This window comes from Oryctolagus cuniculus, chromosome 10 (assembly GCF_964237555.1).
Source record: "Oryctolagus cuniculus chromosome 10, mOryCun1.1, whole genome shotgun sequence".
Lineage (NCBI taxonomy): Eukaryota > Metazoa > Chordata > Mammalia > Lagomorpha > Leporidae > Oryctolagus > Oryctolagus cuniculus.
Genome location: NC_091441.1, coordinates 16,190,255 through 16,215,833, shown reverse-complemented (window position 1 = coordinate 16,215,833; position 25,579 = coordinate 16,190,255). Strand labels below are relative to the sequence as shown.

General features: G+C 47.7%; 1 protein-coding gene across 2 annotated transcripts in view; it reads left to right on the top strand.

Annotated features, from left to right (window-relative positions):
• Positions 1 to 25,579, top strand: part of TNFRSF11A (TNF receptor superfamily member 11a) — a 60,439-nt gene that overhangs the window by 22,646 nt on the left and 12,214 nt on the right. Inside the window, exons 2-9 of one of the 2 annotated variants that reach the window (XM_008261434.4) lie at positions 4,953 to 5,034; positions 6,336 to 6,461; positions 9,274 to 9,417; positions 13,361 to 13,454; positions 14,109 to 14,203; positions 16,459 to 16,572; positions 20,181 to 20,233; positions 22,361 to 23,087. In XM_008261434.4, the coding sequence (XP_008259656.1) occupies positions 4,953 to 5,034; positions 6,336 to 6,461; positions 9,274 to 9,417; positions 13,361 to 13,454; positions 14,109 to 14,203; positions 16,459 to 16,572; positions 20,181 to 20,233; positions 22,361 to 23,087 (1,435 nt within the window). Of the gene's footprint in view, positions 1 to 4,952; positions 5,035 to 6,335; positions 6,462 to 9,273; positions 9,418 to 13,360; positions 13,455 to 14,108; positions 14,204 to 16,458; positions 16,573 to 20,180; positions 20,234 to 22,360; positions 23,088 to 25,579 lie in introns of those variants that run through there. The other variant, XM_051851145.2, reaches the window with a different exon arrangement.

Below are 25,579 nucleotides of genomic sequence, written 5' to 3'. Positions count from 1 at the left end.
AATACCAGTGCAGCAAATGGACTTGATCCCAGCTGGCCTACAAGGCAGCTGTTTTATAGAACAGCTACCAGATAGATCATAAGTGGATACTCCTTACACTTCTAGAGGAATGCACCAAAAAAAAAAAAAAAGACAGTTGTTGTAGTTATCTATGAAGAAAGATGCCTGGGAAGAAGGAGAGAGGCTTTACCCCAAACAAGCTATGTGCCTTGTGAATTTTGTATCACACAATGATGTTTCCTTCTCAAAAACTAAAAATTCAAAAAACTGATTCTGCTTTGTTTGCTTCCTGAAAGCAACTATGATTCAAAAGCATTGACTGTTGTTCCAGATGGAAACGAGGCTGTCTTAAAGGTGGGCTAGGAAAAATTCTGGGTTCCTCGAGGTTTGTATACCTCTACTCAATCATCAAGGCTTTCCGTGGCTACCCCTAGGAAACAAGGTGCCAGGCGTAATCACCCCATAACTGAACAGTGGCAGCCTTCTGCCCAAATCCCCCCACTTCCTGGGGGATTATTTCAGTAAACACTTAAACAAGAACTTTAAAAAAAAATCAGATCACTACTTTACTGGAATTGCTACCAGCACTGACAGCTACCACCTTGCCAAGATTGGGAGCTTGTCTTGGAGGATGGAGCCAGGGCCCACTTCTGGGCAGATGGATGGTCCAGGCATAGCAGGGTGGGCTCTGTTGGACAGGGAAGCCAGTGGTAAAATGATGGACAGCAGAATCAGAATCCTGTTTATGCAAAAGGAGAGGTCACACTGGGATGGACAGGGACACAGCTGTATGGTTGAAGGACATCCATTCATTCATACAAAGAGGCAGTGCCCAGGCGATGTGCCTGATAGGCCATCCAGATGGGGGCCTGGTGTAAGGAGATCAGAGTAAGCTAACAGGGAGCCAAGCCCAAGCAGATGGGACTCAGGGCCGAGTCTGGGAGTCAGAAGGTAGCAGAGAGCCAGTGTGGCCTGCAACATTGAGGGCCAGGTCCGTAAGTCTCCAGGGACCCGGTGAAGCAAGATGGATGTGCTGGTGAGGACTCGTTTCCTAATGTTACCCACGAGAGGACTACCAGGCAGACAGAAGACCAGGGAGCCCACTGCAGGGCTGGGGCGTGAGGTGGGAGTGTGACTGGCATTAGGAGGGTTGCGTGTGCTGGCCAGGACCAGGGGGCCCAAAGTCCTCTCCAGCAAGGGGCTCATCCTAGAACTGCGTTTCTGCAAATGGAGGGGAAGAAAGTTGGAAGCAGAGAACCAAGAAGGAGGAGGGAGGAGGGACCGAAAGGCGCATTTTGCCTGCTCCCGGGTGTGCGCCCACCCTTCAGTTTCCCAGACTTACTTTTACTTAACCCCAAACCACATTTCTGTAAACACACATACGTAGATAAGTTTGCCTCTCAGGTCATGTAAGTACAGAGGAGCATCCCTGATCTAGAAGTCCAAAAACCGGATGCTCCAAACTCAGAAACATTTTGATCACCAGCGTGAAATGTGAAACGTTTTGGATTTCAGAGCATTTCAGATTTCGGATTTTCCAATTGGAGATGCTCCCCCTGTAAGGCTGATGGTAACGTTCCAAGCGGAAAAGCTCTGAGACCCGAAACGCTTCTGGTCCCAAGTGTTTCACATAAGGGAAACTCAACCTGAATCTCCATTTTGAAGATCATAATGTGTACTTCTGAGTATACCTTGTACCTGTAGAACAAAGCAGATTTCTGCTTGAGCTGGATCTTACGTGAGATTAAGTCCATAATGTTCTGCCTCACCATGGCATTATTTTCCCACTAGCAAAATTGCTGCTGCCCTTAAAAGTTCCATCCAGGAGACATGTCAGCTGGAGGGTGATGACAGTGTTCCAGATGAGATAGCAATGGTGATTGTGTAACTGTGACTTTACTAAAATTCACTGAATGGTGTGCTTTAAAAGGCTTAATTTTATGGTGTGTGGTTTAATCACATTTTTTTTAAAGGCATGGCTGGGTGAAAAGTTTTAATAAGGAAAAAGCTTAGAAAAGCGAAATGGATTTTAATCTGCGAAAATCTGTTTAAATTAGGACAGGTGGTCACTTGTGAAGCAGGGATTCCTCATTTTTGCAAGGAGGCATAAAGCTCGCGCAGCCGCAGGCTGGAGGGAGTGAATCACAGCCGAGCTCCTGAGTGTGGAAGCAAACAGTCCAAGTGCTCAGGTCAGGTGACACTCAGGGCGCAGCCAGTAGCATCTGACAGGGCCCCTCACCAGCTGCTGCAGGGGGAGTCCTTTTAGCAAATTCCCCCTAAAAAGTACCTTTCTATGTGTGTAATGCAGACCGAGTGTGTGCTTATCTTTCGGAGACTTGCAGCTTTCTTTGGGGTCAGAAGCAATTGATAACCTTTGCCATCTGCAGTGGGGCCAGACCACACGTGTATGCTCTTTCCCCTTGGCATTGGCCTTGGGGCCATCTCTGCACAGGCTCAGGCCCACAGGGATCCTGTCAAGTGTTGTACCGCCTTGCCTCAGCTCCGCGCTCTCCTGGGTGCATGAGTGACCGTGCCGGGCACAGAAGAGCAGCATCTGCCTCTGGGGAACCAGTGTCCTATAAAGCAGAGAAAGGGAGGGTGCAGTGCTTTCTTTTCTTTTTTCTTCAAGATTATTTATTTGCAAGGCAGAGTTAGAAGGAGAAAAAGAGAGAGAGCGCGCGAGCGAGCTTCAATTCATTGAGTCTAGAGGGAGGAAGAGAGCTTCAGTTCATTGCCCAAATTCTTACAACATCCAGGGCTGGGTCAGGCTGAAGCCAGGAGCCTGGAACTCCATGCAGGTATCCCACGTGTATGGAAGGGGCCTTGGCATGTGGACCGTCATCCACTGCCTTCCCAGGTGCATTAGCAGGGAGCTGGATTGGAAGTGGAGCAGGATGCCAGCTCTGCAGGAGGCAACTCTGAACACATCGTAATGCCAGCCCTGCAGTGGTTTCTTTTGGAGTCATTCATTTTTTTAAAAAAAGATTTATTTGTTTATTTGAGAGGCAGAAAGAGAGGTCTTCCATCCACTGGCCACAATGGCCGGAGCTGGGCCAATCCAAAGCCAGGAGTTAGGAGCTTCTTCTGAGTCCCCTACATGAATGCAGAGGCCTAAGCCCTTGGGCCATCTTCCACTGCTTTCCCAGGCCAAGAGCAGAGAGCTGGATCAGAAGAGGAGCAGATGGGATGGGAACCAGCGCCACAGGCGGAGGCTTAACCTACTATGCACAGTGCTAGCCCAAATTTTTGCTTTTTATTTGAAAGGCAGAGTTAGAGGAGGAGAGACAGGGTGATCTATCTGCTGGTTGACCCTCCAAATGGGTGCAGTGGGGGGCTGGGCCAGACCAAAGCCAGGAGCCCCTATGTGGTTGCAGGGGCCCGAGGACCATTGTCGACTACTTTCCTAGGTGCATTAGTAGGGAGCTGGATGGGAAGTGGAACAGCTGGGTCTTGAACTGGTGCTCATATGGGATGCCAGCATTGCAGGTGAACACTTAAACTGCTACGCCACAACCCTGGCCCCAAGTCATTCTTTGCAGTGTCCCCTGGACTGTCTGTGGTGTCTGTGGGAAAAGTTAGCCATGCCCAGGAAGCAAGTCCAAGTGCAACACTCCTGCACACATTTCTCCAGTAACACATGGATTTTCTCAGCCTCCCCCGCCAGCCCCGCCCCGTGTACCTGCTCCAATCTCCCACCCCCGAATCCTTGGTGAGAGGGGCCCATGTGGGCTGCTTCTCCCACCCCCACTCTGCTGGGTGGGTGCTTCCTTTATAAATCATATTCCCATGATTGAGAGTTTTTGAGGACACGTGGCATCTTCTAAGCTATTTTATTTCCACACCTTAAGACCTCTCCTATGCAGATGAAGCCGCCCTTGACCTTGGCCCAGCTCTGACCGCCTTCGTTGTCATCTCCCACCTCTGCTCGGCTGACACTGATGGTGTCTTACTGCCCTTTTCCACCTCACTGCCTCTGTGCCCCTCCGCCGCCACCTCCCGCCAGGTCCTGGGTCCTCATCTGGCTGATTCCTGCGGATCAGGAAGCAGGCCCTGGCAGCCTTCTGCCTGGGTGGTAGCACCACCCGGTGGAGGTTTGCCAGTCGGCACCCCACTGGCCTGCAGGAGCCCTGGCGTGCGGTATACACGCGCTGAGGTCTGCTCAGCCAAACCCTATCTGTCCCCTGTAACCGGAGTGTTTGTTGTTGTTGTTGTTCTCACACTTGAGAAAGCTCTGAAGGAAAAGAGCTTTCCTGCCGCAAACTGATAAGAATCTCTGGTGCTTCTAGGGGACTGGCTGTCTTGTTGTATTGTTTTACTTTGCTGGGCAGATTCAGAGATTAGTATTTGTATTAGAATCGGACTGTTTTGAACCAGAAAGGAAACGGAAGCTCAGAAAGTGTTAAGTGACTTGCCCAGAGTCCCTGGGACAGCAGGCTGGCACGCAGCACACCCAGAGCATCCAACACCTTGCTGTCCCCATGTTGACCCATTCTCCGCACGTTTAACATTGGAAGAGGCGAGCGGTGTCGAGCAGCATGTCAAAGTCAGAGGGGACTTGTAAGACCGACCTTGCCATCCTGTGGAACGGTCACTGTAGGGGCCCCTCGCTGGGGGCTCAGCCTAGCGGCCACGACCTAACCCCACAGAAGAGGAACCGCTCTGCTGTGGCTGGTATCAAGCAATTTGCAACTTTCGGTGTATAATTTGTAAGCTGCGTCTAATCTGTCCTATAACCATGAGCGTGCTTCAAGAGGCTCCCAGCCTTGAATTAAAATGTAGGTTTCATGAGCTCATAGCAGGAAACAGGAGAGGGCCGTTTGGGAGGTCATCCTCCATCCCCCAGGTTCAGGAGGGTTTATGGTCTGTTTCAGTGCTGTTTAGTGCGGTTCACTTTCTGCTGGCTCCAGGAGGAACCTGTGAGTAATCTCTGCCAACATCAATTTTCCTTTCAGGTGAGTCTGCAGGTGGCTCCTCCCTGCGCCAGCGACAGGCATTACGAACACGCCGGGCGGTGCTGCCGCAAGTGTGAACCAGGTACCCCCGCTGCTGAGCCGCCTCGCTGCCCCTCGGGAGTGGGCGGGGCTGTTGTGGGGATGACGAAGGAAATGGGGTGGCCTTTGCACGGGTGCTGGGTAGTCATGCCTGTCCCTCTTTGCTCAATAGATAAAATCTCTCAAAGTCAAAACCAGCTTCAGAAACTGGCGCTTAATCTGGTGCCACAACACAGCTTTGCCAAAACACCGTTCCTTGGGCAGGCAAGGAAGATTTTTAAAGAGCATATTTTAGCACCTTATGCTTCAAGCTCTCAAAATGTGAGCTGCAGCTCTTAAACTTGTTTGCACAGAAATTCTATTTAGGGATAACCACTTTGGAATTGCCGCTGCTAAAAAAGAAATGGCCTGCACCCCAGTAATAGCTCCTCCACCTACCTGCTGAGGGGCAGAGGAGGACGGGCGAGCCCCTTCCCAGCGCTGCCCTGCCAGAACCTGGCCCGGCACTCCTCAGCCCACGGAGTCCTGCCTCTCTTGTTCAGTGAGGGAGGAAAGCTGGGTTACCTTCCGAGGGCTATTTAAAAGGTTTGTGGAAAAATGCATATTAGGAAAAAAATCCACGGATTTCCAAAAAAAAACTTTAGCATCCAGATAAATTTACCTTTTAATTCCATTTTCTATGAACTTTTAAAAATACTCTCATATACTAAGACCTCTTGGATATTTTAACTACAAATATTTCTTGGGCAGAACCAAGATCTAGTGATTTTCAAGGGTGTGTGTGTGTGTGAGTGTGTGTGTGTGTGAGAGAGAGAGAGAGAGAGAGAGGGAGGGAGGGAGAAAGGGCAGGAGGAAGGGAGGGAGGGAGACTAACTCTTGGTCAAAGTAAGCTAACCATGAGCCCATAGCGTATGTAAGACACAAGATGTCAACTCTGCGGACGGGAAGCAGAGAAGAGTTTGACGATGGGAGAGGGAATGGATCATGAGTTCCTCTTGCTTAGCCCCCTATTCCCTGAGTGGGTCCCAGGGACCCTCTCATGTTCTGTAAGACCCAGCGAAAATAACAGCTCTGCTCTTTAGCTCTGTGGGTGCAGAGGGTAGTTGGCCTTCTCCCTCGAGAGAGCACTGTCGCCAGGACAGGCTATTCTAGCCGGCTGAGGGGCCTGCGGAGCCCAGGCCGGACACTCCCCGTGCCCCAGGGCCTCACGTCGTGTTCATGTCACCCTTGGGGGCCTCCTGTGATCAGGGTCATGTGCACCTGCAGAGTAGGTTGGTGCATTTGTTGTTGTTGCTTTGTGTTGTTTGTTGTTCTGACTGGTGCATTTTTCCTTTCTGCTTTAAGGAAAGTACTTGTCTTCTAAATGCACTACTACCACTGACAGTGTGTGTCTGTCCTGTGGCCCGGATGAATACCTGGACACCTGGAATGAAGAAGATAAATGCTTGCTGCATAAAGTTTGTGACACTGGTGAGTTAGTCGTGGAAACTCTGAGTTCATCTTGTTTTTCACTCAGATCGTCTCTTCTAGATAAACATTTTTAGGTACAGTCAGTGGGGTTTCTTTTAGGGGCACAGGAAGAAGTTATGTGTTTTATATCCCTGAAGCCCTGTGTTGAAATTCTACCTTTAGAACTTGTGTCTTGGAATGTGTCTGTGTTGCAGTTTAATCGTGGGACCCATCTTACAGGGGACAGCCTTCCCACGATGTTGTGTCAACAATTCCCCAGACACAGCCATGGTCATCCCTACGCGTGCTCACACGTTATCACTGTGTAGGTGAAAAGTGGACTCTCCGAGAGGTTGAATGACTTCTCCAAGGTTAACAGAGGAGAAACAGGACTCAAACCAGAACTTCTGCCTCTTCAACCTTGTCCTAAACCATGAATGTTTTAACTCTAAAGTTTGACAGCCTTACCAGACCACCATCCCTGTTTTTTGACCTTGAATATTTTCAAAAATCAAATCAATCTATTAGAGAGAGGAAGGGAGAGTCAGTCTCATCTACTGCTTTACTCTCCAGATGCCTTCAGTGACTCTCGGGGCAGAAGCTAGGAGCTAGGATCTCAATCCAGGTCTCCCAGGGGAGCAGGGACCCAGGTGATTGAGCCGGAAGCTTTCCTTTCCAGATTCTGTATTAGCAGGAACCTGGAATCAGGGGCCAGAGCACGGACTCAAAACCAGGTACTGCTCTAGTGGAGGATGCAGGCCGCTCAGCACAACCAGGAATCTTAGCAGCTAAATGCCAGCTAAATGCCAGCCCCGGCAAGAGCTCTCTTGCTTCCAGGCTTACCCTGGACATTTTAGTGAACACTTAGCAGCCTCAGTGTGGGTGACAGGGAGGAGACTCATAGGCTACTGAAGTGATCCTTGTTTGTAGGTGTTCATTTCCATTGGACAGAAGTAAAAACTAAGTATTTTTAACACTCTTTTTCTGCTGTGTTCAAGACAACTGGCAGAGACTTTAGTGGGAGAAGGTAACACGGAAAGTCCACTGAGCAGAAGCATCTGATCGGGTCTTTTTTATTTCCCACAGCTTAGTAATGACCTTGACTCACTGCTGTCTCTTGGAAACAAACATTCATTCTGTCTACTGCCAAAATTGATTAAAGCCAAAAACCTGGTACATTAAGATATTTTTAAACATGCCCGAGTTATTCCTCACCCTACTGTCTCCCATTCTGCTGCATCTGAGTAGGACACTGGGAACAGAGAGGTGACATGCATCCATGTCTGTTCCATGCACTGTGTATCGGCCTTGGTGCCGCAGAGCTGTGCTGCCCCTCAGAAAGTGGGCACAAGAGGGAGTGGGGACGTCTCCAGGTTCACCACGCTCTGCTCTAGGAAGAATGGAAGTAGGCAGTGACCCCACCCTGCTGGAGGTAACTTGAGCCAATGAAAGAGGGAAGAATTTTCTGGTTTGTTTGTTTCTTTTGCCCTGGAAACTCATCTAAGGATTCTCAAATATAAAGGGCAAGGGCCATTTGGACAATCTAGATGAGATGGAGTCTTGCAAGGGTGCAAGGCTACTTCCGATGTAGTGTGCATCTGTGTGAGTGTGCACACACACACACACTCACAGTTGATTCTATAAAGTCATCACACACAGTGAATTAGCACTGAACCACTGCCCCGAGGGGAAGTACAGGGTCAGGTTCCCGTGAGCCTCTGGCTGCTGCATTTTCTTCAACCAATCAACACATAACCTTTTGCGTTTCCATTTAGAGATGCCTATTTGAGATACTTTTTTTTTTTATCGATTACCATGGCGTTCATGAGCAACATCGCTGTGACTCAGGCCTGAATGAAGCTTATGCACGCTAGATACTTTCTCTGGAAGGCGCGAGATGCATCGCAGCCTTGTCACACTTGGGAGCAGTGGAGGATGGTAGCGTGCCACTTGGTGGCTGTGTAGATAGGGAAGTCACCAACAAAGCACAGCGTTGAGAACATGGCACTGGGTCTACCATTGAGAACGTGGCACTGGGTCTACAGAAAGAATGTTTATAGCGTGCGCTGAAAGCAAGAAGGCAGACTGTTGCCTGTGTGGCCTCAGCTGCAACGTTGCGTGTGGCACAGCTCAGAAATGCACACGATTCCGTGCGTGTCCACAGCTGCTTGTGAAAGGGCCAAGTGGGTGCATTCACAAGCTGGATCGGCAGATGACTGTGTCTCTGTGTGTGTGGTTTGTAATAGATGAATTCGCATGTACCGGTATTCTAGAAAAAGTGAAGGGGCCAGGAGATTTGGGTAGGAAGGCAAGCACTCTGTTTGGGGAGAGATGGGTTCCCAAGCCTAACCTGCCCGCCTCTTCGCTCTCCGCCAGCTACGCACACAGCGACCCCTGTTTTCACCCTGGGAACCTAAAGGATCTCCAGAAAACCTATTCTCTTAGGTCCCATCTATTAAGAATATTAAGAATATTTATGAGATTTTAGTTTACTAAAAATCAAGACGCCACGTGCCGGGTTGGCCGTTTTGCACTTGCTAAAGTATTCAACACTCATGAATTCCCGCCTCCAGTCTTCCTACTAACATGAAAACTGACTTTTTTTAAAAGCTCACAAAACTGAATTATTAGAGAGAAACCCATGGGAGGTTCTGGTGCCAGCACAGGAAGTGGGAGGAGGAACTTGGAAGTTCCTCAAACCGAGTGGCCTGCGTGATTCAGAATGCAAGAGCCGGGCGGGCGCTGCGTCTGGTCATCTAGGGGTGGCTGTGGGACAGCGCAGTGCCACGGACGGTGCGTCACTGGCCGCTGACTTGTCGTCTGTCGCCCACAGGCAAGGCCCTGGTGGCCGTGGACCCCGGCAACAGCACGGCCCCGCGACGCTGCGCCTGCACGGCCGGGTACCACTGGAGCCAGGACTGCGAGTGCTGCCGCCGCAACGCCGAGTGCGCCCCGGGCTTCGGCGCCCAGCACCCCTGTACGGTTCGATGCGCTCTGTGCCTCCCTTCCGAGCCCTGTGGTCTAGCCCAGGGCAAAGGGCAGCCACACACACACACACACACACACACACACACCCCTTAGAGTAATTTCAGAAAAACCATTCACATCCAGGCACATTTTTACCTCAACGTCTCAAAAATTTTTCTTACAAATCTCGAGTTGCTATGGACTTGGTTACTGGAGAATTGTAACTGCAGCGACACACATACACAAATTCATTGGAATCTGAATACCACGGGACCCACTGTCATCCATTTTAAAAATTGCTCTAATCACATTTAACTGCAACAGATTTTACATAGTTTCTTTCTGTGCTTTGACTTGTGTCCATTCCACCTCCACCATGGAATTTTATCCATATTATATATATTTCAAATATATATACATATATATATATATATGGAATGTAGAGTGACAGTGAGAAAGGGAGAGAGAGAGAAATGTTCCATCTGCTGGTTCACTCCCCAAATGGCTGCAAAGGCTGGGACTGGACCAGGCCAAAGCCAGGAACCCAGAACTCCACCTGGGTCTCCCACGTTACTGGCAGGGGCCCAACTGCTTGGGCCATCTTATGCTGCTTTCCCAAGGGCATTAGCAGGGAGTTGGACCAAAGCAGAGCAGCCGGGACTAATGGATGCTGGCTTAGCTGGTGGCAGCTTAACCCACTGTACCACAATGCCAGCCCCTATATTTTTATGTTTGGAGGGCTTCTCCTAATCACCTTTTATTATTCTTTTATATAAAAAATGTACATTTATTTGAAATTTCAAGTTTAAAAAATTCCCTGTGACTCAAGTTTCTCAGGGTTAAAAATATTTCTACAGAATTGTTACTATATTTATTATTACACAGTGGTCAAAAATGAATGTTATATTTTGCTATATTATAATCATAAAAATAAAAGCATTTGAACTGCATAATGAGTGGGAGGTTTTTCCAATTCACATTTTCATTGCTGAATATTATGTACTGCTAAGATGTGACAGGATTCAACATAAATTTACTTATACTTCTTGCTGTTACATAGATAAGTGCTGAGAAATTGATTCACATAAATAACTAAATGGTTAAGGAAAAACTTCAGTCCCTCAATTCTTTTTAGCACCATCTGTGCCCAAGTTTTGTGCCCAAGGTCATAAGTGATATGACATACGAAGTTATCTTTAATATCCAATTGCATTTTTAAATTTTGTTGAAAGTGAAGAAACAGAAATCCTTTTTTGATTTGCAAAAGTATTTCTTAGAGTTTTGCTTTCCTGACTTCCAGAAAGTATAACAAAGTAGTTTTTTGGAGACATAGTAAGTGATTGTGGGTGTTAATCTCTCACTTAGAGGCAAACTTGTTTTAACCTGAAACACTTGGACAGGGTTGGGAGACGGAAGAATCTCTCACAGAGTCTATCCAGTACAGGGAGTCCTTGTTACCGAATGTATGGGCTGAAGCAGACATGCTTTAACCTGGACAGAGTGCAGCTTGGCTTTTTGATTATTAAAGTCTCTCAGTCACAGCCAGTTCCCTCTGGATTGTGACTGACAGACAAGGCACAGTGCCTTCCTGCAAGTTTGTCATCTGCATGCAATGGGGTGCTGCTGCCTGCAGGGTTCCTGGTAGATCTTTCCTTGCCTTGTACCTTTGTGGGTTTTTTTTAAGATTTATTAATTTATTTGAAAGTCAGATTTACACAGAGAGAGGAGAGGCAGAGAGAGAGAGAGGTCTTCCATCTGCTGGTTCACCCTGCAATGGCCGGAGCTGCGCCAATTCAAAGCCAGGAGCCAGGAGCTTCTTCCCGGTCTCCCACTTGGGTGCAGGGGCCCAAGCGCTTGGGTCATCTTCTACTGCTTTCCCAGGCCATAGCAGAGAGCTGGATTGGAAGAGAAGCAGCCAGGTCTCGAACCGGCACCCATATGGGTTGCTGGCGCTTCAGGCCAGGGCATTAACCCACTGCACCACAGCGCCAGCCCCTGCCTTGTACCTTTGAACGATGCATTTTTTAACAAGAGGTGGAGGACAGAAGCAATGAGGTTGATGAGTGAAAAATCTCATGCCTGCCCCATGTTGCAGTATCTTTGAATTCAGAACAACTCAGCATGGTCCCAAGTACCCCATTTCTATTGCCCCACATTTGCCCTTAGGAGATAGGGAAAGACAAGACTCCATCGCATGCTCTGGAGGCAGGAGCTTTGCCATCACTAATACGTCACTCTGGCATCTCCAAGGCTTGGCACCATAGCAGGATTTGGGGTGGGTAAGAAGTGATCCATCTTTTGTAAAGTAGGAAAAGTGTGCTTGTGAGAACAAGAAGGGAACGCAAGATCGCAGGATGCTTCTGGCAAAGTCAAGGCTGTGGGGAGTTACGCCCTTAAACCTTTGAAGGCCGGCCGGAGTCTCTGGCTTCTGAGAGCTGTTCACAATCTTCTAGACTGTGTCTGTCTATTGAAAAGCCTTTGAATTAATGTAAGTTCTTGGATATTAACTGGACTTTCCTTAATAGTTTCAAGGCAAATCAAATTGCTAGATCAAAGAGCAGGTAGTCTACTTACTAAGCCAAGTTGAAGAAATCAAGAGTTTGCCTATCCGAATTCAGAAGGGAAAAATTTTATTCCTTATTTTAGTGTTTATGAAAATAAATCACAGAAGCACCACTAATTTCAAGGATTATTTGTGGCCTGACTATGATACCACACAGTGGCCAGCGTTCTTCATTGCAGTTACCGAAGGGTCGCCCCATGTTGATCGAAGGATAGGTGACAGACATAGGAAGTCTGAGATTTTTCTTATTTTGATGATGCAGTACTGAGGGTGATGAGAGTTGAGTGAGGCTTACTGATGAGGATAAACTCCTGTTTCAAGTACTGTGAATTAAGGCGAGGGTTAAATCCATCCTATAACATATAGTTTATAAATAAAGTTTTATTGGAACATAGTCACTTTTTTTTTTTAACATATTGTCTGTGACTATGTTTGTGCTATGAGTAGTTGCAGCAAAGACTTTAAGGCCTCACAAAGCCCATGCTGTTTACTCTAAGGCCCTTTTAGAAAAAGTTTGGAACCACCCTTGGTGTAAGAGCAAGAGACCTGTGGTTTTTTATTTTTGTAAGATTTATTTATTTGAAAGGCAGAGTGATATAGAGAGATAGAGATCTTTCATCCTCCGGTGCACTCCCCAAATGCCTACAACAGCCAGGGCTTGGCTAAATCAAAGTCAGGAGCCAGGAACTCCATCTGGGTCTCCAGTGTGGTGGCAGGAATCCAAGCTCTTGGGCCATCTTTGGCGGCCTCTCAGGTGCACCTGCAGCCAAGCTGCCAGAACTCAAACCCGCACTCTGAGACGGGATGTGGCTATCCCAAGCAGCTGCCCCACACATTGTGCCAAAATGCCTCCCCCTGTTTTTTTTAATTGGAAAAACTTGACATTCTAGTACCTGGGCTGATGAGTTAAGCTGACTGGAAGGAGTCAGGATGGCAAATTTTCCTTACAAGCAGTAGCAGAGCTGCCATTCCGTGCAGATCAAGGCTGCTATGAGCCACAAAGGGGAGAGCAGGCAGTGTCTGGTTAAAACGGCAGAGAGCACACAGGCTCCCTACTCAGAAATGGTGTGTGTTCCCCACTCAGTGGCTCTCAACTCTCAACAGAAGGGCAGGACCAGAGCCAGCCTGGATCTGGAATCAGATGCCAGCAGTGGTGGCTGACTGAGCAAGTGGCCTTTCCGAACACAGCTCTGGTGTCAGCACCGGCTTATGCGGCCAGGCCTGTGGGAGCTGAGGCAAATAGGCACTGGCGGCGAGGACAGGGACCGGGAGACAATAGGCAGACGGGGCAGCTCCTCGCCTCTGGTCCCTTGGAACGCCACCCTGGCCGATCTCTAAGTGTCCTTGTTTGTTTTGTGTGCCTTGTTTTTGTCCGTTTGTTTTTCGACAGTGCAGCTCAACAAGGACACGGTGTGTAAGCCTTGCCAAGCCGGCTACTTCTCAGACACCTTTTCTGCCATGGACAGATGCAAACCCTGGACCAAGTAAGTGACCACCAAGGAGCTCAGCGTTTGTTGATTTTCAGCAGCTCAGCTGCCACCGTCTCATCTGGGTGGAAAGCAAACAGGCTCTGTTAGGTGAGGCTTCCTTTAGAGGTCATGGTCAAAATGGAAAAGGCTTCAGTGCAGCTCGGGACAGTAAACCAGTCAAGTCAACCGTGCAGCCTCACGTGGGGCAGGAACTTTGCATGACTTTTTTGGTTCCATGGACCACGGCTTACAGTGGCAGCTTCTTTTTTTTCCTGGTCCTAAGCTCATTTAGTTGGAAATGATTTATGATGTTTATTGTCATCCCATGTACCACTGCGTCTTCCAGCTTCCTCGCTTGGCTGGTTTATCCATCCAGAGATGTGCGTGTGCCAATTGTGTGCATGTAGAAGCCTCCTCCGTATACGCATGTTTGCATGCTGGAAGCACCTGGAGGATTTTTCCTGTGACCTATCTTGAAGTTCTTTCTGTATTAGTCCGTCTGTCTTTGTGGTGATGTTCTGCTCCCCGTAGGAGGCCCCAGGGATTCAAACCTTCGAGAGACGTGGGTTCCTGGTCTGACGGAGCTGGCAGTGTAGTGGGACAAAGCCTGCGATTGCCTCTTAAAACGAGAACATGAAACCGCAGCACTTAACTACTTTCCCCCCACAGCTGTACCATCCTTGGAAAGATAGAAGAACGTCACGGGACGGAAAAATCAGATGTGGTTTGCAGTTCCTCTCTGCCATCTAGAAAGCCACCGAATGGTACGCCTGGGAGGGGCCTGGTGGTTGGTCGAGGGGCCCTGGGAAGCCGGCTCGTGTGCTCCCTCCTGAATCCCATGGTCCCTCAGAAGGGCGCAGCATTGTTAGCTCAACGTTTCCTCTTTATCAGTATTTTAATTCTAGATACATGGCTTACTTAACAATTTTCTCCATTTCCTGGAGGGTAACTAATAATATATTTGTATGCCAAAAAAGAAACTAGAGTTGCAAGCATAAGTTAAAAGGCCCTGATGTGGTGGCATCTTGGTGGTGGCAGTGAGGGTGCCTACAGAGAGGTTTTGGTCCCCAACCAGACATAGGAACTTGTTAGAATCTAGTTACCATAGTTTATGGAGCATTTTGTAGGTCAGATTCATCTTAAAGGTGGACAGAAAGCTGTTGGTTAACGGTGGAGGCTGTCTCCTACAGGTGAGTGGGTCCGCGTGGAGCTGGGCGCCAACAGTACAAGCAGACCTTTCTCAGGAGACAAGAGAACATGGGCCTTGAAGTACCAGAGTTAATCGGCTTTGACGTTAAATTTGACGTTTTGGGCAGCAGGAGGATATTAAAGCAGTCTGGGCATGGAGTTACACAATCAGAGCGGTTTTAAGATCTGTCTGGAAGATAATATAAAAAATAGCTTGGGGAAAATAAGGTTATTTTTTAAAAGATTTATTTGCTTATTTGAAAGGCAGAGCAATAAATACAGGGAGAGGCAGAGGGAGAGAGCGAGCGAGCAAGAGCATGCTAGCAGGAGTGCTTTCATCTGCTGGTTCAACCCCAAATGGCAGCAACAGCCAGGCCTGGACCAGACCAGAGTCAGACATCAAGAATTCTATCCTGGGCCGGCGCTGCGGCTCACTAGGCTGCAGCGCCGACACACTGGGTTCTAGTCCCGGTTGGGGCACTGCATTCTGTCCCGGTTGCTCCTCTTCCAGTCCAGCTCTCTGCTGTGGCCCGGGAAGGCAGTGGAGGATGGCCCAAGTGCTTGGGCCCTGCACCCGCACGGGAGACCAGGAGAAGCACCTGGCTCCTGGCTTCGGATCAGCACAGTGCGCTGGCCGCAGCAGCCATTGGAGGGGGAACCAACGGAAAAGGAAGACCTTTCTCTCTGTCTCTCTGTCTCTCACTGTCCACTCTGCCAGTCAAAAAAAAAATCTTGAAAAAAAAAAAAAAGAATTCTATCCTGGTGACAAGGACCAAAGTATCTGGTAGGCAGGACTTCAACTGGTACTCTGACATGGCATGCAGGTGCCACAAGCAATGATTTAACCTGCTGCACTCCCAACACCATCCTCCATCAAGTTATTTATTTTTTTAAACTTTCTTTCTCTCCTTTTACAAAAGATTTATTTATTTGAAAGGCAAAGTTAATAAGAGAGACAGAAACAGAGAGATCTTCCATCCGCTAGCTTATTCCCCAAATGGCCACAATGGCCAGAGGTGAGCCAATCTGAAACTAGGAGCCCAGAGCTTTTTCCCAGGTCTCCCACATGGGTGAAGGGGCCCAAGCACTTGGGCCATTTTCTGCTACTTTCCCAGGCACATTAGCAGGGGGCTGGATCAGAAGTGGGGCAGCCAGGACTCTAACCGGTGCCCATATGGGATGCTGGTGCTGCAGGTGACAGCTTTACCCGCTACGCCACAGTGCTGGCTTCCCCTAAAGTTATTTTTAAAAAGAGATAAAGACAGGAAAGGTGGGCATCCAGGAATCCAAGCCAAGTAAACCAAGAGTTTGTGATATAAAGATCATAGCAATGAAGTGATCAGGGAGAGAGGAAGACAATGGTGGGGTCCCCCCCACGTTGTAGATGCAACAGCAGAAATTCTCCACTGAGTGACTGTAGTTCTCTCCTGGCCGCGGGAACCCTGGTGCTGTGTTGGTGTGTGGGAAGAGACGTACTAAGGGCTCCCTACTGCCTGTGGGGCCATCGCCTGGAGACCCTGAGGTCAGCAAACCCGAGTGTGGATGGCGTGGTGGACAGGAGCAGAGTTGCCCTAAGGCGGGGACATAATCACGGTCCTCCACTGGCCTCGCCAGAGCTCCCTGAGCGGGGCTGAGCCCCGTGGCACCTTCCACCCGTAAGAATTTGAGCGCAGGCAGAATGTGGGTGCTCCCGAGAAGCAGGGGAAGTCCTACTTCTGATATTCCAGACCACAACCTTGATTCTGGGGTTGGACTTAGAGGGTTTTGTTTTTTGAAGTTAGTAAAATTAAATGATCTTTAATGCCACGTTTCTCCTTTTCTCCCAATACAGAACCTGAGGTTTACTTGCCCAGTCTAATTATCCTGCTTCTCTTCATATCCGTGGCGATAGTTGCTGCTGTCATCTTTGTAGTTTACTATAGGAAACAAGGGAAGGCACTAACAGGTACTGTGTCTGTTGCGGTGTTTGAGAATTAATCCTCGGGGAGTTACCCAGATCCGTGTCCGGTGAGTGCTGTGGAGGATGAGTAGATCGTGCTGGCATCTGATGATCTTAAGTCAATGCCTTGCTGTGGTCAGGCCTGCACGGAGGTGAAATGACCCTTCACCTCTCCTTCGTTGCTCTGCAGCAAAAACAAACAAAAAAGGCAACATTAGATATAAGCAAATAAGAATATTTGAGCATTCAGGAAATTGGTAACTTGTGGGCTCTGTATTTAAGTTAAATAGATTTTGCAGCATGATATATATATATATATATATACACACACACATATAAATATGGGGTTTATACATCCACTTTTGATAGACTTGCATAAAATAGGGACAAAAATGTTCAGATAAATGGTAGGGGAAGTTATGATTGGAATGTTACTGTGGAATGTGAATCTGAAATGATGTTATATTCACTAAAGTGTAGATGCTTAGGATGGATAATTAAGTATTCTTTCTTGGGAATAATTTTTCCACAAAATATTGTTTGATAGTACTTTTAAGCATCATATCACATTTGAATTTTATACTACAAAGCTGAAAAAGTGTAATTTTTATGAAAGGAGTCAGAGCTTCATTAGGTTTTCTAGATTTTTTTAATCCTTTAATAATTGGGTCATTTCCTTTTGGAGCACTGGTTGTTTCGCCACTCTATTCCCCTTGCAGTTGCTTGCTGGTTGTTTTTGTCCACCTCTGCTTTGCTGGGATTTGGTCAGTTCTCCCACATCGCACCCATGGAGCTCCTGCAACCCCGTGTACCCTGCTACTTCTGTTCACGTTGCATTGCCTAACGCAGCACTGGGGAACCAGAAAATTAAAGAGTTGAGTTGGTGATTGAAGATGCCAGTGTTCAGTAGAAAGCAATGTTTGGACAGGGATCATTTTTTAAAGATTCTCTTCATCATTGAGTATTTTTTAAAAAACTATTTATTTATTTGAAAGAGCGGGTGAGAAAGAGAGAAGGAGAGAGAGGAAGAGAAACACATTTTTTTCAACCACTCATTCACTCTCCAACTGGCCACAATGTTCAGGCCTTGGCCAAGCGGAAGTCAGGAGCCAGAAACTCCATCCTGGTCTCCACTGTGTATGGCAAGGACTCAACTATTTGAGCCATCTCCCATTGCTTTCCCAGGCACATTAGCAGGGAGCTGATTGGAAGAGGAGCAACCAGGACTCAAATCTTGATATGGGATGCTGGCATTGCAAGTGGTAGCTTAACCTACTGTGCCGCAATGCCCAATGTTCCCCATTGTCGGATATTTTAATATTCACTTCCCTAACAATGTCATAACTGGGAATTTGGATGATGCATGTCAGGTGGTGAGGATCACATGTGCTGCCAGACACATGTGATCAGACTTTCCTGATGTTTTGCTCTTTAGTTGTATGTCTAATATTTTGCCGCCATATCTCATATCGAGGAAAACAATGTGCCTACCAAGTACTGAAGCTTTCTCTTCATCCATTCATTTCACACATGTTTATTGGCCACCAAGGACTGGACTGGCACTGGGGTCTCAATACTAAGTAGTACAGTCATAGCTGGGACCCTCAGGAAGCATCTTAGTTGGTACAGGGAGGGAGGGGGCCAAGCATCGGGTAGCTGCTTACACAGGGTCTGCCCAGTCTGGGGTCAACAAGGGCTTCCCAGTATAGGAAACAGGTGAGCTGGAATCAGAAAGACACTCTGGACTTGACTGGTCCAAGGCCACTCAACAAGAATGCAAGCCTGTCCTACGGAGAGATCTCAAGGTGCAGGGAGCTGGCGAGTTGGGGAGATTTTAAGAGGTTCCTGCAGCTGGATCAGAAAGGCAGGCATGAAAGGGCTATGAAACTGGAGAGGACACTGCCACGTGGTAGAGTCCTGCGGGCCTCATTAAGCCGTGTGCTCCTTCTCCTTGACAGAAGGAAGTAAAGACAGCTGACTGGCTTTACCGCTGGGGACCATTTTGGGGGAGTGGTGAGAATGGACATGTGTATACCACTTGGGAAGGCATTTGCAGCTGTCCAGGGCAAGAAATGATCATGGTAGCTATAATAATTGTCATCTTGGTGACCAAGTCTTATGTTTTAGTGATGGCAGGTACTGATTCCTTCCAGTAAAGATCTGCAACTGTCCTTTTATGTAGGGTAATTGTTTATGTATATATACATATATATACGATTTCAAAATTATAGAAACAAAGCAAGAGATGATGATAGTAATAACATATGATGATAGCAATGACATATCGTTCACATACACTGAATTTTCACTTTGTGACAGCTGGACTGTATGTATTTGCAGACACTAAGTAAATGAGGTAGGCACTGGTATTTCCCCATTTTATGGTAAGGAAGCTGGTGCTCTGAGTGGTTAAGTAAATGGTGCAGGGTCACATCATAGGATCTCTGGCATAAACAAGATTATGTGTTTGGACTGCTTAGCACCATGCCTAGCCCAACTCAGTGCTGTCGCTGTGGGATATCATTAGCTGTTATTATGAACTGTGATTAGCTTTCCATAGAGAACTGACAGCTCCTAATTTCAGTCTTTATAGTGAATACCATGTTAAATATTCAGTAGAGATGAAGTACATTTTCATCTTTGCATAATATCAACTCATAAATTTTTTAAAAAAATTCATAGATTTGACTTTTTAGATTTCATTACTTCCATTTTATATGAGCAAAGGAGGTGCACTTTGTATATGCCACAGAACAATCTTCTTTTTTCTGAGACGCAACAAGTACAGTAGAAAAATTTGGGGCCTGCTGAAACTCACACTTTGTGGCATTCCCTTAAATTTACATACATTTGAGCAAACTTCCTAGAAAATCAGTCTCCTAGGCACAGCATCTTTGTCCCCCTGCGATACCTCACTTCGTCTCTCGTGGTCAGAGAAAACTTGGGGAGGACATGAGGGTGTCTGTAGTCAGGGCTGTAGCTCTGACAGCTCCACATGTGCCCAGCAGGATTGGATGGAACACAACAGATCATGTGTTGCTTTACGGAGAATGGGAAGTTCTGTTATTGACAGGAGTAAGACACCTTCCTAGTCCTTAGAGCAGTGGAACTCTTTTTAACAGCTTCCACTCCCACGGATGCTCACTGAAACACTTCTAGTGGACAGTGTTTAAAGATCTTACTGAGCTGACATCATGGCAATGATCCTAGGCCTGACACAGAAAAATATCACAGTCTCATTTATATGTGGAATCTTGAAAAAAAAAATCAAAGAGAAAAGTCAAATGTATAGAGCTAGAGAATAAACAGTGGTTACCGCGGCAGAGGGAAGGTGACCAGGACGATGTCAAAAAATGGAAAGTGACAGATACATAGGCTACAACAGCTGAGAATAATACTTGTGGTATTCAGGTCTTTTGCTAAATGAGTAGATTTTAGCTGCTCTTGTTAAAAATTGGGTAACTGTGAGATGATCGATGTGTTAATGTTTTTCACTGTACTGTGTTGCTATTCACGTATATAACATCATGCTGTGTACCTTAAAAATACACAATAAAAGTTAAAGACATTGGAAATAGTAACATGAAACCCTTATACTTGCTTTGTTTTTCTAGCTAATTTGTGGCACTGGGTCAATGAGGCTTGTGGCCGCCTAAGCGGAAATAAGGTAAAACTTGAAGTCTTTAGTGTGTCTTTTAAGTGCTTCCAGCAGTTAGGCTCATGTTGCTGTAACTGGTCAAGTACGGAACCCCACTGCCTAGGGGCCACTTGCACACGCAGGGATCAGACCTCAAGTCCCAGGGTGATCCCTACAGAACAACTCAAAGCCCAAGTCACTGCTCACTCTAAGCTCCTGTTTTCTTTGTTTCCTCTGACACTCTGTGTACATGCTACAGTCTTTCTTGTTCAGTGCAGAGTCCTAGGAGGAATGAGTTGCAATGTCCTTTTACACTGTAGCTATTTGGTAACTTTTTATTTTGACAAAACTTCAAAATCATAGAAGAGTAGTAAGAACAAACTTCCGTATGCCCTGTAGTCAGATTTATCAGTTATTTACATTGCTTTATTTATTCTATGTATATAAATATATACTTTTCTTTTTAACAATATATTTTTATTTTTTTAAAGATTTATTTTTCCAAAGGCATTACAGAGAGAGATCTTCCATTTGCTGGTTCACTCCCCAAATGACCAAGATGGCTGGGGCTGGTCCAGACCAAAACCAAGAGCCCAGAACTCCATGGCAGAGGGCCAAGCACTCAGACCATCATCTCTGCTGTTTTCCCAGGTGCATTAGCAGGAAGCTGGATCAGAAGTGAAGCAGCTGGGATTCCCTCAGGGCTCATATGGGATGCCATTGTTGCCGGGGTGGCCTAACCTACTGCACCACAATGATGGCCCTTGCATTTTTTTCTTGAATGATTTTTACAGTCAATGGACACAGTATATTCCTATACTCCTAAATATGTCCTAAGAATAAAGACATTCTCGTATCTAGCCATAGAACATTTATGAAAATCAACAGTGGTACCACACTGTTATCCAGTCTATACCTGATATTAAAATTTCATTAGTTATCCCATTTTTGTCCTTTAGGGCTCCTTTGTTAGGTATAAAAATGTAAATTTTAAAGCACGATATTACTTCCAGTCCCAACACTACAGTGTTCATTTTCATCTTTCTCTGTTCCACATTTGAATCTTCTCCAGCAGTGCTGGAACTGGTTCCCAATATTCTCAATATAGTTATTCATTTGTTCAATTCTGGAATACAGGAAAGTAGTTTCAGAATAATTAAATCATATCTGCAAAACAGAACTACTAAATGGAGTTCAATACTTGGTTATAGTCAGGTTTGTGTTGTTATTTTGTATATACTTAGATTGAGGGTATATAGTCAAAATATTGGGTTCAAAAGTTATTTGGAGGGGCCAACACTGTGGTGCAGCAGGTTAAGCCAGAGCCTGTGACACTGGCATCCCACAGGGTGCCATTCAAGTCCTGGCTGTTTCATTTCCAATCCAATTCCCTACTAATGCATCTGGGAAAGCAGCAGCAGATGGCCCAAGTGCTCAGGCCCCTGAACCCACAAGAGATGGAGTTCCAGGCTCCTGGCTTCAGCCTGGCCTAACTCCAGCTGTTGAGGCCATTTGGGGAGTGGACTAGAGGATGCAAGATTTCTCTCTCTCTTCTTCAAATAGCTTTCATTTGGAGGCTAATCTAACCTAGTGCTTAAGACACCCGCATTCCAAATCAGAGTGCCTGGCCTTGATCCCCATGTCTGGTTTCTTACTCTAGCTTCCTGCCAGTGCAGATCCTGGGAGGCCGTGGTGATGACTCCAGTAACTGGGCTCTGTCACCCACATGGGAGAACCAGATAAATTCCTAGCTCCTAGCTTCAGCCCCAGCCACTGTGGGCATTTAGGCGTGAACTAGCATAGAGGAACTCTGTTTCTCTCCCTCTCTCTCCCTGTGTGTGTTTCTCTGCCTCTCAAATAAATAAACGCATTTCTGAAAGTTACTCGGGTTAGCTCTTCCCCTTGCTTGGGTGTGAATACGCTCGCTCCTCATGGGCAATGCAGTCGGCTTCATCTGTTTCTAATTGTGTTCCGTTTTCGGGTGCTCCCACACTCTGTGATTTTAAATAGCACAAGCGCGAGCCGTGGCGAATGTTCCGGCAGTACTTGCCATGGGGGAAGTCACTGGTATAAACACCATTTTCCGCAGTGTGCGGCCGAACAGGTTCTAATCACTCTGGGTGTTAACGCGTCTGTCTGCGGCTCTTCAATCCGCAGGAGGCCTCCGGCGACGGCTGCATCAGCACGCACACGTTGGCCGCCGCTCCGCGCGAGGCGTGTGAAGGAGTCCTGCTGCTGACCGTAGAGGAGAAGACGTTTCCAGAAGACATGTGCTACCCGGACGGCGCGGCTGCCTGCGCGGGAAGCGGGCCCTGCACACAGGGCGCGCGTGCTCCCACGCTGTCCTTGGTCAGCGAGCTGGACGGTGAAGGGGACTCCTTCCGGCAGATCCCCACGGAGGACGAGTACGTGGACAGGCCCTTGCCCCTCGCTCGGCCCGGAGGCACAGCCTCGCCGCCCTTCCCGGAGCCCCTGGAGGTGGGGGAGAATGACAGTCTGAGCCAGTGCTTCACGGGGACCGAGAGCGCGCTGGATTCCGACAGCTGTCACCTGCCCGAGCCCCCAGGCGGGGCCGACTGGACGCCCCTGACCTCCGAAAAGTACTTGCAAACAGAGGTGGAGGGGGGCGCTTGCTCCAGCTTGGCCCACGGCTGCCAAGCCTGCGCAAGCCCCCCTGGGGAGGACCGTGAACCCCTCACGGACTCCCCGAAACACGGACCCTTGCCCCAGTGCGCCTACGGCATGGGCCTTCCGGCCGAAGAAGGAGCTGCCAGGGCGAACAGCGCCGAGCAGCCCGAGGACTGGGCTGACGTGCGGCTTCCGGGCTCCACTCGGGGAGGCGCTGCGTCCGGAAGCTCCCCTAGCGACCAGCCCCCTGCTTCCGGTAAGTGACTTCCGGTCGCCCACCTCCGAGCGGAAGGCCTGCTCTTGTGACTTCCGGTTGCCCACCTCCGAGCGGAAGGCTTGCTCTTGGCGCTGGATTTGGGAGCTGGTATTGTGGGCCGTTTAGAGGCTGGGGCTTCCGGGCGCTCCACGTTGGGCTGTGGCGCGTTCCCTGCCACGTGGGCGACCGTGGGGCGGTTTGTGCTGGCGTGTGTGCCCTGCAGCCTTCTGCATTCGGGCTTCTCAGCGTAGACTTAGATCTTAAGCCCCAGGATCGACCCTCAAAAGACAAACTTGACCTTGACCTCAGGGCTTGCAGCGCAAGGCGTTTCCTCAGACTCCTGGTGTTTGTTTTTAAAGCAACATAGGCCTCTTAAATCTCCCCAGGAAAGCTCTTCGAATTTCAGGAGGACAAACAACATTGCCTGGTTAAACCTTAATTAATTAATATTTAGTGCAAGCACCATGTTGCTTCTATGCCAAATTAATGATGCAGTAAAACCGTCCCTTAATGCTTTAATGAGAAGCCCCTTTTATAACCACCACGTATAATATATTTATGGAACCAGCAGGGTAATTTTACAATTCAACATCGTTACAGAGATTTATCACTGCAACACTGTTTGAGCGGGAGCAACCCACCAATTATGATATAACTTTTTTCATGAGGCTGAAACACCATCTGCTTTATTGTACAGTCACACAGGGCTGTGCGGCTGACAGGGCTTCCTCTGGCTCTGGGACGTATTTGCTGCAGGACGGCTCGGGGATCTCTGCAGCTCTTCCGGAAGCTACAGACTCCGTCTCCAGAAATGTCAGTGTACGGATAGACACTAAGGGGCTTCACAGAATCCTCCAACTTAAAAAATTCCATTCGCAGGCTACCCCTGTCTGGAGCTGGCTTTTCTTTCCTCCCTCTTTATTTAGACTGCAAGTGGGGCTAGTTACAGGTCTCCGAATTATTTTATGGGACTGCAGTAGCGGGAGCTGTGCTGATCCGCGGAGTCTGTTTTGTCTCACGGTCATGCGGGCCCTGGCTTTAACAGAGCAGTGGTGCTTTAATGTTGCCCAGGCTTTGTGATTTTACTGCAACTGCGCAGCCCCACTGATGAATGAACTCTATAATAGTGATTCTCATTCACACTGAAAGAAGACATACATTTTGAGATTTTTTTGTCAAAGAACTGGTACAGTTTTTCTTCAGAAGACCTCCGATTTTTTTTTAAATTTTATTTTATTTTTTATTTATTTGACAGAGTTAGTGAGAGAGAGAGAGAGAGAGAGAGAGAGACAGAGAGAAAGGTCTTCCTTCTGTGGGTTCACCCCCTAAATAGCTGCCATGGCTGGAGCTACGCCGATCCGAAGCCAGGTGTTTCTCCTGGTCTCCCATGCGGGTACAGGGCCCAAGGACCTGGGCCATCCTCCACTGCTTTCCCGGGCCACAGCAGAGAGCTGGCCTGGAAGAGGGGCAACCGGGACAGAACCCAGTGCCCATATGGGATGCCAGCGCCACAGGCGGAGGACCAACCAAGTGAGCCATGGTACCAGCCCCAGATTTTTTTTTTTTTTTTAAGATTTTAAGGCATTTCTAAGGCTAAATATAAGGCTCTAGTATTTGTTTGCCTTGTATCTTTTCTGGTGGTTTATTTGCTTCCCCTTGGTGCTGGAGACACCAAACCCTGGTTCGTGAGCTGGGGAAACGGGAGGGCTGAGGTAGGCCTGGCAGAAGCTGAGGCTTTTTGCATTGGCAGGAGACCAGTTTTCCTTCTGGGGACACTGGGAAGATGGCGTTGGCCACTACTATGTGAAAAGTCACCGGTTCTTGGAAAAACAGTGTTGGCAGAATTTAAAGAGATACACGCACACAATTTTAGTGTCATGAAATCCTAAGCCAAATCTTTATACTCTCCTGTCAGAGCTAAAACAGTGGCTTCATCTGGTTTCCATTATCTTTTATTTCTCCAGCATTAAACATCTAGGCACAGAGGAAAGGCATAAAAAGTGTGTCATCAACTGAGGGGTGTTAATTTGCGAAAAGTTTGCACTGCCTTTTCTGTCCCTGTCTGGTACTTAGCCACGCAAAACATCCGGAGAGGCTGCTCGTGCTCCCAGCCAGCAAACGGGCCAGACTCATTCTAGCCTGCGGGGAAGCAGCGCCAGATTGATTTTTGAGCCTGCACTATTCTTTCCACAATTACTTCTACACCAACAAGCCTTCTGGTTGCTGGTCAAAATAGCGCTCTCACATTCTTGACAGTTTTTTTTTTTTTAATTGTCATAATTGATGTTCTGTAAGTTATATGAAAAAAGATAGAGCTTGGGTAAGAATTAAGAGAGGGGTCCAAACCCAGCTGGTCTCCTAAAAGCCACTGTACTCCCAGGATTTGAGAGAGGTGGCTTTTTATTGGATTTGTGGATTTTGGTCGGTGGATATTTTGTTTAACTTACAACTAAATCAAGCGGTTTCTAGAGAAGTGGCAGTGACTGGGACAT